General features: G+C 40.1%; 2 protein-coding genes across 8 annotated transcripts in view; one reads left to right on the plus strand and one right to left on the minus strand.

The window, feature by feature from the left end:
* The window catches only part of elovl6 (ELOVL fatty acid elongase 6), a 557,878-nt gene that overhangs the window by 329,225 nt on the left and 213,229 nt on the right, over window positions 1-15,424 (minus strand). The window lies entirely within an intron of this gene.
* Window positions 1-15,424, plus strand: part of LOC140348922 (teneurin-3) — a 263,968-nt gene that overhangs the window by 204,675 nt on the left and 43,869 nt on the right. For all 7 annotated transcript variants that reach the window (XM_072435086.1, XM_072435102.1, XM_072435094.1 and 4 more), the window contains one exon: window positions 12,944-13,193. In XM_072435086.1, coding sequence (XP_072291187.1) covers window positions 12,944-13,193 — 250 coding nt within the window. The remainder of the gene's footprint in view (window positions 1-12,943; window positions 13,194-15,424) is intronic.

Consider the following 15,424-nt stretch of genomic DNA (forward strand, 5'->3'; position numbering starts at 1 on the left):
AAAACTCATACTGAGCTTGGACTCGTTTCTGTTGTGCTGTCTGTAAGGGATCGATCTATTCCTCAAACAGTACAAACACAGTGGACGCTGTGGCCCCTCCCCCTGTGTGTGTGTGCATGTGTGTGTGTGTGTGTGTGTGTGTGTGAAAGAGAGAAGCAGAGGGAAAAGGGAGAATGCGGCATGTAGACTGGGCTCGTTCATTCAGGTTTTTGACTGATACACTTGACCTGCATTAACGTGTGACAATAATTGTGATCAAGCACTTAGTGCCCAGCACTAATAAAAACAAGTGAGTGCAAAGTCATTAACAGTCACAAATTAAATAAATTAAGTAGTAAGTTGAGAAAAGCTGTTCAATGTCCTAAATAACTTTGCTGTTATTTTATTATAAAACACTAATCTTAGCATTTCCAGATGCCCATTGCCACTTACTCATAAGCAGTGGATGTAAGCTACTTCTGCAGCCACTCCCCAGGTGACTGACAGAAGTAAGGCCATCTCCCTCTTCTACCACTGACTGACACACCACAGTCATAGGCACGGTACAGGTGAAATCTCATGCTCTTGGATTCAAGAACATTTTGCACTGTCTGGAGCTGAGAATTCACTTAAACTACTCAGCCAGTCCCACCAGCAGTCTTACAGTCCCACAGTCACATGAACATGTCAGTCATTCTTCTGTCAAGGACAGAACAGATGCTGCATTGGCTGATGCATATGTGCTTTTCTCTCTCTGTGTGTCCTATTTCAAAGGCGTAACGGACGATTTTTTGGCCCAAATCTGAGTCTCATTTCCTTGTGGCGTGGACTGCCGATTAGTCCTGCCATGTATCAATCATAGAACGCACCTACCACTCACCTGCAGCCTCGTCGGCTCGTCCCCAGGAGAGCAGCACGTTTCCCTGTCGCTAATATTATGGATCTATCATAATATAGTTCCCTCAGTGTACGGGACAAAATTAAGACAGAGAAAGACAGTTCGAGCTGGCTCAGAAAAGACGTAAATCTACGGGAGACGAGAGATGCGAGGGAATCCATTGCACTACTAAACAAACGCACTTTTAGCCGCGATGCGCTTGTGCATGCGCACTTCCGCTTCAGTTCTCAAATCTGTGAAAAATTGTCCATTACGCCTTAAAATACATACTGGATATTATGGAATTAAATCAAAATTATTTGGTGAGTGATACACATCCTGGAGTTGTCCATCCAGGGGTAGAAAGTTTCATGGAGACACTACAACAATCAGTAGTATAACAACAATTAATTATTGTTTAATGAAATTGTTGTGTACAGCATAAGATTATCAAAATGCAATAGTGAAGCTGATTGGTCATTAGAAAAGTTGTTGGACAGATAGAGTATTTTCTTATGAATTAGAAGATCTTTATGTCATGTCCTAGTCACTGTAAATACAATATTATATAGCAGAGGCTTTTGCTAGATGCATTTATTGTCCTCCTGCATTTGACAGTGCATTTTCCACTGACACCATCAGACATGTCTGTGACCACATAAAGGCTCTCTGGATTGACTTTCCCAGGCGGGCTGTTAGTCTAACGCCAGTCCTTGTGCTTTTCATGAAGCTTTTCAGCTCCAGTACACACCTACAATTAGCTGGGGCATCAGTCACCATCCCACTATTATTCTCAACGGGCTGGCTCTGCACTTTCTCCCACATCATCCTTGCACATAAACCCCCGCTCACATCTCAGAAAATGCACCTCTTTTGTCGGATGCGGTTGAAGAAAAAATGTCAGTGACGCAGTTGGAAGAACCGATGCCTTTGTGGAACTTTAATAGAACCGACATAAGGACCGTTGCCGAACCCAATCTGTCAAGCCATCGAGAACACGCGACTTTGTGAAGGAAAAACAGTGAATTCCGCCTCTAGCTTGCCTGCTTGTGGCGTTTCATCGCACCTGTCTGGTAAAAGTAGCATTCCTCCAAAGCCCGCCTTGTGGCAGCATCACAGCGGGAAGGGGAGCTTGTTTTGTAATGCGCTTGTGATCAGCAGAGAGGTGCCAGGTGTATGAGGTGCAAATGAGAGAGCATATTTTAATAAAACCGAGTCGTTTTGTCTTTTACGACAAAATATGATGTTAGCGTTCATGAAATATCCTTGTGCTAGAGTTTACGTGGAGCCGGCCATGACAGGAATAAAACAAGCAGATGGCATTGGCTTTTCGGATGCAGTAAATGCTATTCCATGCCCTAGGCGCCTCACACTTTTCACCCGTTCTGTAAGAAAGTAGTAACCATGTCTGGATAAATTTAATGCACTTGTGAGAAGTTTGTCTGTTTTTTAATTTGGTCCTTGATAGGTGTTTTTCAATCATATTTTAATTTAAAGTTGGCTAAAAATCCATTGAGAGCAGGTTTGAAAGTTTAAAGAAACTTCCATTGCATTATCTGAAATTAATGGGGGTTTAATAAATGCCTTTTTGGTGAAACTGCTGAGGTTTAATTAGTTGGGAAGTGCCATAGAAATTACAGCAACTTTAGAAGCTTAAACTTTTACTTATTATAAATGCTTCCTTAAAATCATATAATCCCACACCACATGCACTTGTTAGAGCTGGGATTGAGCTGTTGGAGAGTAAATGCTTTCACCACAGAGCCACTTCCACCATCAGCTTTCACCATCATTTATTTCACCTTTATATTTGGCACAGATGTGAATACCTCAAATTGCCAATCTTTGAGCAGCTGTAGTTAAAATGCTCTAATTCTATTTCTGACAGAAAATACTTCAAGTCACAGTTTATATTCTGTAGTAATAGGACCAATCTTGATGTAGATCATTTGTGGTAAACTGTGTTAAAAAGAAAAAAGGAAAAAAAAAATGTTTAGGGGCCAGGATTTGGCCCGCGGGCCACCAATTGCATAGCCCTGGTCTACTGTATGTATGACCTTGTTTGGCCAGGCTACATCTGAGCCGGCATGTCATTCATTTCATTTGCTCTCATCATGGTACGAGGTAGGCAGCAGCGCAAAGGGTCTTGCCTAAGGACCCACAATGGCTGCTCATGTCCCAAGTGGCAATTGAACCGGGGGTCTACTGTGTGAAAGTCGTAGTGAATATTGATGTTGCATTGTGTATTAGTTGGTGTCATGTCATTACATTATCTACATTTTAGAGTCAAGTCTTTATGGAATTAGCTTAATGGAGTCACTATTTCCTTGTGGTAGTAAGTCCCCAAAGACACTGCGCTGGCTTTAAGTGTATGTTGTTTTTGCTTTAGCGACCTTGGCTGGCTCCTGTATAATCCATTCACATCTGCAGCATGTATCAAAGTCCCATCTGTAATGCTATCTGTCTACGCTCTCTCACATTTCATTTCGATCTGAGAGGCGGCACACACTCATTCTTTGCATTCTCCCAATCCAAACTGAATTATTCAAGCTTGAATTTAACCACTTTTTGACATTTGAGATTTATGACCCACGTGGGCGTTTTCGGGTTCGATATCTTCGGTCAGTATTAAGACGAATCCGAATATCACCGGCCGGCTCGCTGCGGTATTGATTCTTTAATGCCGTAAACCTTGACTAATGTCCTCGCCCGACGTGTTAGCGAGCCGGCGTTTAGTGTCTATTGCCCCTTGTTGCTTGTTGCTGGGGTTTTTTCCTCGCCGGGTGCCTTTTTCCTGACATCTGAGGACTCTTTCTCTCATGGCTCTCTCGCGCCTCCACTCCAGAGCCTGTCAAAGCAGATAAGGCAAATTGCTGGTGTCTGTGTGTGTTAGTCATGTCCTGGAGCAGCCTCTCTTCTTCATTACAAGTGGATGTGCCTCTCAGTCTGCTGCTGCTGCTGCTGCTGCTGCTGCTGCTGCTGCTGCTGCTGCTGCTGCTGCTGCTGTAACACGGCTGACTTTTATTGGGCAAAGGTTTCAGCAGCTCTGTAGTCAAGTGTTTGATTGGAAGTTGTCTAGAGACGTTTCCACAAGTTGTCTAAGGGAGAAAGTTTCACATTCGTAAGAGTAGGAAAGTGAAAGAAAGAATGAAACACTAGGAATGGTAATCTCGTAACTTTATGATTAAGGTGTCAAACTGATAAACTGGTTATTTTTTCCTGGTAGAGTATTAGAAAGCGTGATAAGTGTGTAGGTGGTAAAGGGGTTTCAGTTACTTTTTTAACTCGCCTCTGGAAATCAAACTTGGCAATTGTGTTTACTCGAATGTTTGAATGTATCAGGTTTTTTACTATATGATTGCTACTTTTCTGATAACAAAGCAGCTCGGTAATATAATATAATATACAATTACAAGTTTTGGAAGATGTACTTTTTTATGTTATGTACTATTTTGATTTTTGCATTGTAGGTCCTTTTTTCAGTTCCTGGTGCATTAACACAGAGTGGGAACCAGGGCCCGGGCCACACTTTGAGGACTTTTTTTAGTTCCTGCTCAGGGGCAAGGCCAGAAATCCTGTATAACACTGAGTTTGTTGGGAAATATGTTTCATTTGTTCTCAAACTTATACAAATGTGATTCATCCACTGGAGAATTTTCACAAAGTAGCTCCAAAATTGATTTCCTGATATGTAAGTAGTGATTAAAATTATGAATAAATAAGGCAAGCATTTAGTTAAATTGCAAGCATTCAGTTTTATGTGCAGGTTTGCAGTGCTCAAAATGTGTTGGATGAAAATGAAAAAATACTTAAATACTACATAAATATATACACGATGTTAGACCCACTTTTAGTTTCAATATGCTTAAATATTTGTTTAGTTACTGTATGTTGGAGTTACTATAACCCTTGGAAACAAACAAAGACAGACATGAAACAAAGGTAAAATCTCAGAAAGCCTCGCCGCGTTTCCATTGGCTTTTGAAATCCACACTTCAGTTTGTCGCGTTAGCCCGCACGCTTACACTTACACTTTGGACTGGAACCTTTGGACCTCTGGAACTTAGCCTATTAGCCTGTATTGTTGAAAAGACTTGAGGAAGTCTGCGGTAAATTGCTCCCTGTACTCTGTCCTCTATCCGAGTGTATCTGCAAAGGCCCGGGTGGTATCTCCGAGAGTGACACAGTACAAGAGGGAACAAAGGAGGACAGGCTGCAATTAAGACCCGCTCTCTCCTCCTGCGGCCATCTCCGTGGTCCCATCTCCAAGGTGACATTGCCCTGGGCTCCGGTGTGGGAGAATGGGCCGAGCCACCGTGCCATTAATCATCTCCAGAGCTGTGATGTCTGCATTAAAGCTTTCACCCCCTCTACATGAGTCAGATTACCGCTTTATCAAAGACACTTTTTCTCCTGCAATTACGTGACTATCGAAATCAACTGGACAAAAAGGCGCTAATGAATGGATAGTTGTATAGCTTCAAAGACAAACTTCAGCGTTCAGCAGCGATGGTGATGTTTTTGTGTGTAAATGATGACCTGCAACCAGAGCAGAGTTATGTCGCAATATTTTCATGGATTTCTGTAGTGGCATCCTGGGTCTTAAATCCAATTTTAATTCAAGCAATTAACATAAAGCAAATGTTACAAATATTTAGGTAGCGTAATATCATCTGCAGGCAACAAAATATCCTTTCGCCACTGTCTGAAATGCATTACAACATAGCAACAGTTTTGCCGTTCATATTTTCTCATATTTTTATGCTGCTGGATGCATATACTGTATAATTGGAATAGCTGTCTACATGTGGCAATAAACACGCTTATTATTTTGATTTCCCTATGTATGAAATATGCAGTAGTAATTGCGTTTAGATGTTCATTTCTCTATTTTGCTGTTTATGATAAGATAGTTAAAGCTGTGAGCCAGGATGCTACAGGCTCAGGAGAGTGTTTACACCTGCACTTTTAGCCACATGTTTTAGGACTGTTTTATACTTTGGCAAACTCAACGTTCTCATCCGACCAAACTGTTAGACGAATCAAGACAGAGCTATGGTTTCTCTTCTATTTTTTTTGATGAACTGTATATTTTTTGGTTCAAACTGATCGAACCACTTGAGAATTGGCCTTGGATCAATACATTTCATTTCATCATCAACATAAATACCTGAAGCTAAACCAAATCTATTTTACAATGAATTAAACCTTGACAAATTTGGAAATTTTTTGGTTGTCAGTTGTTTCATTATAATCTTCAACTAGGGTTTGGCTGATCGATTTATCTAGAGATTGTTTCTCGTTTCTTGTTTTTCGATTGGTCGATTGGTTGTTTAGAGCGCAAATGCATGTAAATATTGTATGTTTGCTGTTTTTTGAGTATATGGGGTACTAATGGGGTTTTTGAGCACTGACACTAGATGTACAGTCCTGTGTCTTTAGGGCTGGGGAACTAAAAAGGGATTAAACCTAGACTAGACCAGGACTAAATTAGGACTAAGTACGTATATCAGGACTAAATTGGGCTGAAAGTGTTTGTGTGCAGAGTGAACAAAAGTCTAGACTGTGACCATTTCAAACAGTCAAGATAAAGCAGCAGAGATGTGTATCTACTACTTTCTATCTCTTCCAACATCTCCCAACAAAAGGCAAACGTCCCAAAATAATTAACATACTAAGTTATCTGGTATTATACTTCAGTTCTTAATCTGTGTTTCTGTGCCTAATCTGCGTTGCAACAGTGGAATTTCCCCAGTGTGGGACAAATAAAGGTTTTCTCATCTTATCTTGCTTTATATAAATAATATATTTTCCCCAATAAATGTAGCATGCAATGAAATGGCTGTTTTGACAAAAGCGCTTCACTATTGGTCCATCCAGGATTACTAATGTTAGTTTTAATTAAGTGTTACTCACAAAACCTCCAGCGAAAGGAGAACTGGCCTCTCTCCAGATCCTTCCAACGGGACAAAGTGTGAAATATGAAAGTGGCTCTCTCTCTGCAGGTGCCTTCACTACACATCAACAGCACTCCTCGTGGCTGCTTTCACTCATGTGGTTCTGGTTTTACGTTCCCTTTATTTGTGTAAAGAGCTATTTTAGTTCAGGCATTTTAGTCCTCATGGTCTTTTGTGGTGGATGAACAGAAATGCTGATGAACACTCAATCACCAAATTTTAAAACGTGAACATTAGGGGTGTCACAATGCATCGTGCCACGATACATCATCATCTTGATGCGAAATTGACAGATGCCTGCTGAAAAACTGCATTACAGCCACGTCCTGCCAGCTCCTGAGCACGCCATTTATCTGTGCTAATGTCACGAGGACAAATGCAAGCATCAAATGTCTCCTCTAATACATGCTTATGTGCACACAACGTGCACTACATACGCACACACACACACACACACGCACACACATATGCACGCACACACACACAGAGGGACTGAGAACTGCCCCCGGACAGAGCCGATGGTGATCAACAGTGTGTAAATGTTTCCAACAAGTAAATCTGACAAAACGTTTCTCCAAACACTACAAACTAAACTGAAAATATCATACATCTAACCAAGATTCTATTCACTTAAATCTAGACAAAAAAAATCTGATTTATTTCGTTTGAAGGCAGTTCGACTAAATAAATGCTAAATAAGTCAGATTATTAATCTTATTTCAAGATTTTTTTATAAGTAAAACTCATTTACTGTAATAGCAGATATTTTCACTTGTTTCAAGGACATTTTTGCCTAAAACAAGTAGAATCTCACACATGGACTATGATAAACCCAGGCTAAAACCCAGTTCACCTCATATAAAGAAGATATAGCCTAAATGTAACTAAAATATCAGTTAAATATATATATATATATATATATATATATATATATATATATATATATATATATATTGTTTATATATAAATCCCTGTATGAAATAAAAACAATTTGCATATAATTACTTTTGCAATAACTATAATCAAAAGACATTGTAATGAATCGATTTATAGGTCCTGAATCGTGAGCTTCCTGAATTATTACACCCCTAGTTGTGACTAAAACCAATAGATAAATGGAGGTAAATTAGAGGATAAACCAGAGGGAAATAGTTTAAATCTCTGTGGTATTAGCTTGAGGTAATCCAAAGGTGTTGGTGGTCCAGTCTGCGGGGGCCTGTAGGTATGGACCGTCAGCAGCCTCTCCTCCACAGTCATCAGCAGTAATATGTCAGGGCCCGATGTCCTTGAGGGAGAAAGGCTTAATCTGCTCACTCACTCACCCCCTCACCCCCCTCACCCCCCAACAGCAGAGCAGCACCAGTCGCGTGAGCCAAATGACAAGTGGGCCCGGCGTCATGCCAGGAGCAGGCGCGTTGCGGGGGGTGTCCATGATTGATTAGTGTGTTTAACTCATTCCATTACACTGGCTAATAGCCTACGGTACGACACGCCACGTCTGTACTGTAAACTAGAATGAAGAGAAGCACAGCGGCATGCAAGATGACCTCAGCAGTAAATGTTTTTGCAGTCTGAACGCGAGCTGCATGACAGAAATACCCAAAATGCATCACCCCACCCCCCACACACACTGCCACTACGAACAGCGGATTATTCATTTGACTCTGATGATCAGCCCATTACAAGACCCTATGGTATTCTTTAGAGTTCTTTCTCAAGTGATGCCACAAACTTTTTTCATTAACATTTTGCTGATAAGCATTGTGATGGTGATTAGATTTGCCATGTAAGTATTTATTTAAGATTCTGTTCAAAGTTGACGTTTTCACACCTTCAGGAGCGTTAACATTTGAGAAGGACAGAAATGTGTTCAATTAATTAAGAATACTATGCATTTTAGAACACTTTTCAGGTATCTAAACTACTGAAATAGCAAGTTTTAATGAAACTAAAACTAACAATGTGTTGGACTGTGATTTTGATTAGAGTAGACGCTTCCAGGAGAGGTAGTATTAATATCCAAACATCACAAACTATAAAAACCCAGTGCTGTTTTGATGACCATATGTGAGTAACACCAGAGCCTCAATAGAAAACATGACTTTGTCTATAAGTGTAGTTAGTGACGTAGCAGTTAGCACAGAAAAGCTAACAACCGTGTAATTCATATTTCTTAAATTCAACATTATTCAGGAACTCACACCAAAAAGAAACTGGACGACAAAGTTTTGAAAATAACATTTTAGTTTTAGTTCATCAAGCACAGCACATCCTGCAAGGATGAGTAAACTCAATTAGTTAGTACTGACATATTTTGATGAACACATAGACAACAAACATTTGTCTGCGCTGTCTACAAATGTCAAAATTAATTTTTCATTTTGCTGCCTCATTAAAGCAAATGAGATAGAACGTTTACATCATTACAACACGTCGCTGCTGGAAGGGTCTATGAAGCCCCCGTGTTTACACTAATCATACACTAAACGGGGCTGAAGGCAATAGATTTTCACAGTTGATTAGTCGGTCATTTGTGTGGCATTGAGTCCTGTTTGTGTAAGTGCAGGTCATTTCTGTGGATTCAGACTCTTCCAACTGGTTAAACACATGCACATTACTTTTTTGTCTTTTCTACATGAAACATTAAAACCAAACATAAAACAAACAAACCTAGGCAAAGAAATAAATAAAAGAAAAGAAAACAGAGCTGTGCTGGACCAAAGAGAACTCAGGACATTTTAACCTACATTATTTATACTTTTATTCAACTTACTATTTCACCTTTACAGCTTAAAATGATGTAAATACAAAAAGCATGTGTCTTAGCAGTTAACGTTAACAAAACAATAACTGCTAGGGACCTAAATATGGATTAACATTAATATTAATGATGAATGAATGAAACAAAACACAGCTCCAAGCATGTATTTGAACTAGAGACTCAATCCAAAACTGTTTTCAGTTGGTCACCCTCTGGAGCCCTGCAAATATGTCACACTTTCACTTACTATTCCTGTAAGTCCTCAGTTTATTTCCCCCTAAAAGAAGAAGCCCTACCCTCCTCCTGTAGTAGACATATTCTCTCATGTCTCCAGCCCGTTCCAGAATGCCACCTCCCTCGTGTGCAGGGTTGACTCTTCCATCACTGCACGTTTGATCCAATCAGCGGGCGCATGGATCACGGTTCAATTACAGTCCCGAGGCTGCGTGTGCGACAGCGGCACGCGCTCGGCCGCCTCCTGGACCTATTTGTCTTTGTTAGGGCCTCGTGTATGAACAGCGTGAGTTACAAAAGGAGGATGGGTCCGGTTGTCCTGTTGAGCGTCTTCTTTGAATTTGTCCTTCCATCAATGACGGTAGATCAATGAGAGACGGAAACGGCCCGTTGCGCAGACGCTACATGTGGAGTTCTTCTAAAAGATGCACTGTGTGACTGGAACTCCGTCTGGTCTCCGTGGTGATGTTATTGCTTTGCCAGGAATTTTTCAATGTACGGCATTAAACTAATCTATGTTGGATTATTTCAGATGTAAAGTCGGTATTAAGAACAGGAAATAGAGGAGAATGATTACTGTCTGCTCACCTCTAACAAATAAACTGTTACATTCTCACACATTTCTCTGCACATTCACGACACATACATTAATCTTTAAAAATTAACAGCAGATTAGCTACAGACAGGAAACAGTTGATGCTTTTTGTCTTTAGACTTTCGAATCCTGTAGTGTATGTCAGGCTTTGCTGCTGGCAACGCCTCTCCACAGAGCTGACCTGTAACTACTGTAGGAATGTCACGATTATTAGGTTAATTGATAATTGTGATTATTCAGGTCACAATATAATAGTAGGAACCAAAACATTATAATTTTTTACAGTTTTAGAAGCAAAATGTAGTATTTTTTGTTCGTAGAACTTTATTTTAGTTTTTGTCAAATTTAACTTTATTTTGTGTTTCAGAAAGTATATTTTTGTAAAGCCGGTCACAAATTTCTTGCACTGTAACATAATTAGACCACGGAATTGAAAGAAAATTCAAGATTTCACTTTCATGAATAATCACATATATTGTGATGTTTTTGTGTTGTTGTTTTTTTCACAATAATCGTAATACTAAAATTTGAAATCATGACATCCTACCTGTAAATTGTTTTAAGTTCTAACCTGTTTTTAATTTTCTTTTCACAATATAGTTAATGTTTTGATAATATTGATAATTAACTATTCCACTTGTGTATCATGAGGGAGAAAATTACAATATGGGGCCTCAAAAGGAAACCACTGATTTATTATAGGAACTCTAGATTTCAAGGTCACAGGGGCCGACTGTTAGGAGCAGCGGCAGAACCCACGGGGCCCGCTCCAGATCACTGAATCAGGAGTAGCCCAGGATTAGCCTGTGTATGCACTGCTCTCATTTGACCAGTACATTCCATTATCAACCCTGTTCAACATGTGTCAGCAGAAGCAGTGCACAGTTTACTGCAGTTCTTGCCCTGTGCTTGGGGACCGTGTGGTGTTGTGGTGTCACAGACTGTCTAATTAGGGCAGAGCAGAGTGAATTCAGAGTCTGCGTGTGAATAATGAAGAGCTTGCAGCGCGCATGGTCCTCTTTGATGTGCTTCCGTTTGAAGAGAGTAACCCCCCAAAAAACCCGCTCCAGCGATCCTTATCTGCAATGACTCACCGTATTTGTTCAATGCATCTTATTAGAAGTGTGATGGAATGCTTAGGCTCCTCCCAGACAGTGACATAATTAGACGTGGGATATTGAGTCTGGTGGGTTTGACATTCGCCCACGAACCAGAGGGTAGAGAATTCAGATATTGTGCAACGTCATACACGTCGGCTGCTCCAGTTTCATACAGCAAATGCATCAATAAAAAGGCTGCGTTCACACTTGCAAACATCACATCAAAATTAGGATTAAACCTGGAACTAGACCAGGACTAAACCAGGGCTAAAACGGAACCAAACCAAGTGCAAATCAACCTTATTCGGCATGATGTTCCGTTTTCGCTTAAGAGGAAGACAATTATTAATATATACAAAAATATGAATTCATAAGAACCATAATAATTTATGCACCCCTCCAGGGGCAATTCATTTGAGCATTAAAGTCAATTATATTATAACAATCACACTGAGTTGTGATCTGATAAAAAAAAAAAACTTCATTGATTTGGGCAGATCTACTGTATTTTCAGTGAACAATTTGGAAATAGTTGCAATATATTTATATAAGATACTCCTTTACACTCTACAGAGTATTACATTCACTTATGAACAGTGTTTTTAACCTGTCAGTGCCCCTGTTGAGTCGTGAAATATACAGCTGTCCATCATCTCGTCCAAAGTTTTTCAGATCTCGTCCATCATCTCGTCCAAAGTTTTTCAGATCTCGTCCATCATCTCGTCCAAAGTTGTTGAACTGAACAACTCAAGATGACTAATATTATGACAAGTTATGATTCTGGTTTGCTCATTCTGTATTTGTTGACTACACCTCGCTGTCAAAGTTTCAAAGTCATTGTACTATAGAGGGCGCATTTTGTTTGTGACATGTTTTGTTACTGTCATGTTTGACAATGTGTGGGTTAAAGCCGCTCTATCTACTGAAAAACAGATCTAGTTTAATTTAAAATGTTTGCAGTGGCTCTAATTTATTCCAAGCATCCTAATTATTCACAACGATGAGTTTATAAGCGCCTATCACAGCTTTCAGAGGACAAACTAGCATGCTAACAGTGCACTTCCTGGTTTGCGGACGATAAAAAGGTTCTATCAATGCTCTCCGTTACTCTATTGCATGAAAATAATTGGGTACAGTTCATGTAAGGTTGATTGTATTGTATCAAATTTGAATTGTGGATATAATTATTACTCCAATCAGTTGCAAAATTGGACTAAAGACCATTCTGTTCTGCTCTCCAAAGCCGGGAGCAAAAACCTTACTAATAAATAATAACGTTTAACAGCACATATCATTTCAAATGACCAGGATTCCAGTAATTGAATGTCCCTAATCACCCCAAATCCCACAGACATGCTTGATACAAGATGAGACAGGAATCAGACCCAGGACACACTGTATTTGTCGTCCTAACCTCGCTCTGTTTTGTCTGTGTCGCAGGTATTCTGTACAAAGGCAGTGGGGAGAATCAGTTCATCTCCCTGCAGCCCCCGGTCATCTCCACGGTGATGGGGAACGGGCGTCGCCGGAGCATCTCGTGTCCCAGCTGTAATGGACAGGCTCTGGGAAACAAGCTGCTGGCCCCTGTGGCTCTGGCCTGGGGCATCGACGGCAGCCTCTATGTGGGAGACTTCAACTACATCCGCCGAATATACCCATCGGGCAACGTGACCAGCATCATGGAGCTCAGGTACGATGAGAAGGGGAGTAGAAGGCTGGCTGGAGGTACAACATTCACATTCATTTGGAAATTAAGAGCACTTATTAAAACAAATGACATGGATCACTGAGGCTTCAGTTGAAATGGAAAAATATGCACAGTAAATAAAATGTATTGCAGCCAATTCACAGAAAATAAACAGCCAATAAACATAGGTGACTTCCATACCTGGACTAGATCAGGAGTACTAAACCAGGACAGGACCAAATTAACCTGTTACCATCCACCTATTTTCGCCCTGTGCACAATGGTTGGACATACCCAAATGGCATTGCTTATTAAAAGAGGATCTTATGTTCCACATGCAAGTGTGATGCATCATTAGAAAGCTTAGGCCTTCTAGTTTATGCAGATGTGCACATGTCACACTGTCAGGGCTTCAGAACTTACACTACAGAGGCCCAAACATAAACAAAACATCCTTTTTTAGTCTCGCCTGAATATTGTCAATTTGTAATGGTCCTGAGCATGACATACTTCATTGTGTGCATATGCTGTTCACTGTACATGATGTTTATCTTGTTGACAACAACTGTGTAAAGTTTCAGATCTCTAGGAACAGGCATTTTGGTGCTGTTGACCTTTTGTATCAAAAAGTATATTCGGAACAAGTGATCCAAATATGTGCCAACTGTGCCAAACTGTTTTATTACAATTTTAGCTCCTCTATGATCATAAAACATACATTTTGATGTTTTGTAGGCCACTAATAGCAATTATAACTGCTAAAAACAATATATGTGAAAATGTGTAAATATGAGTTTACCCATGAATTTCCCATATAGAGGTTGAAAAAAAAAAATTATAATATTTTTATTTTATTTTTATATTGGTATAATAATACATATATCTAACAAAATGCACGTCCAAAAGGCTAATAAAATCAGAAAACGTTATGCGCAAAATCCTGCCGAGAAATCTGGCTCTTTACAGCCTTCCCTGAGCCTTACGCACGAGAATACAGAAGATTCTGTGTCAATAAGCCCTTTGTCCCGCCCCTCTTTCTAAAGCTAATCTTATTGGCTAGAATAATATGTCAATCAAATTCTTCTACGTCACTCACATGCGGCGCTATTTAGATGTAAACAGACTAATCCATGTGCGTCGCAAGCGGCGCATTTTTTTTGCGGAAGCTGTAGCAAACAAACCCGTGGACAGAAAAATTCGTGGATGGTCTCATTCTGTAGCTAACAGTCTGAAGAAAAGAAGGATACCCAACATTATTTTATAGGTCAAACAGGTAATTTGTTATGGACGGAGAAATGCGCCGGACAAGCGCATTCTCGTCCGGCGAGAAACGAAGAAAAGTTTGTTTACTTGACAATATCTCGAAATCGGATAACTTCAGGAAAAATACAAGTGGATATTGTTTTTCAATGATTCCTTACGGACAGACTGAGTACAAGGATGTACAGAATTAAAGCCGTTTCGTCCGTCATAAACAGCAAACAGGTAGGACATGCGTTTGTAAAAGTTGAGACTTTCTCACAAACTATTGGCAATAGCCTCTTGGGGCATATTATTCAATGTTAATCAATGACATATTCGTTTTGTTGAGAAAATATGCTTTAAAATGATGTATGGCTTGCTGGTATTGACCACAGAAATAAAAGTGATGATGTAAGAGAATATTTGAGATATAGAAAATGCACGCCGGCGGACAGGTGGGTGGTAACAGGTTTTAACAACCTTTGTAACGTTCTAATAAGACACAGGATGTAAGAACTGCTGTATGTGCTCATTCACCTAACATGTCAGAGGTCACATCACATAATGCTCTTAACAGTTGTTCCCAGGCATTGCCAGTTTGATGGTCAGATTAACCACGCCTGCCTCTGCGTGGTGCACGGTGGTCTCTGGAGAAGCGTGTCCCATGTGTGAGGCAGAGTAAATGCTCCCTCGTCTCTGTTGATGGTCTGTGCACTCCGTGGAACAGAGGAACACAAATAATAAAGATGAAACGAGAGGCTATAGAACTAAGGAAGCGGGGCGCACAGACCATAAACAGAGTTTACCCTCACTCACTTCTCCAGAAAAGAAATCCAAAGTTGATATTAAAAAAAAGTCAGAATGAATGGGCCAAAGATAAGGACCAAACTAAGTCTACATCAGGACTGAAGTGAGCTCAAACCAGGTTAAACCAATCTAACACTGATCTACACAGTTCAAAACTAGACTAAGCACTAGATCTTTATGGTGAG

The sequence above is a fragment of the Eucyclogobius newberryi genome, unplaced genomic scaffold (assembly GCF_026437365.1).
Source record: "Eucyclogobius newberryi isolate DKJ021-1_F unplaced genomic scaffold, fEucNew1.0.hap1 SCAF_11, whole genome shotgun sequence".
Lineage (NCBI taxonomy): Eukaryota > Metazoa > Chordata > Actinopteri > Gobiiformes > Gobiidae > Eucyclogobius > Eucyclogobius newberryi.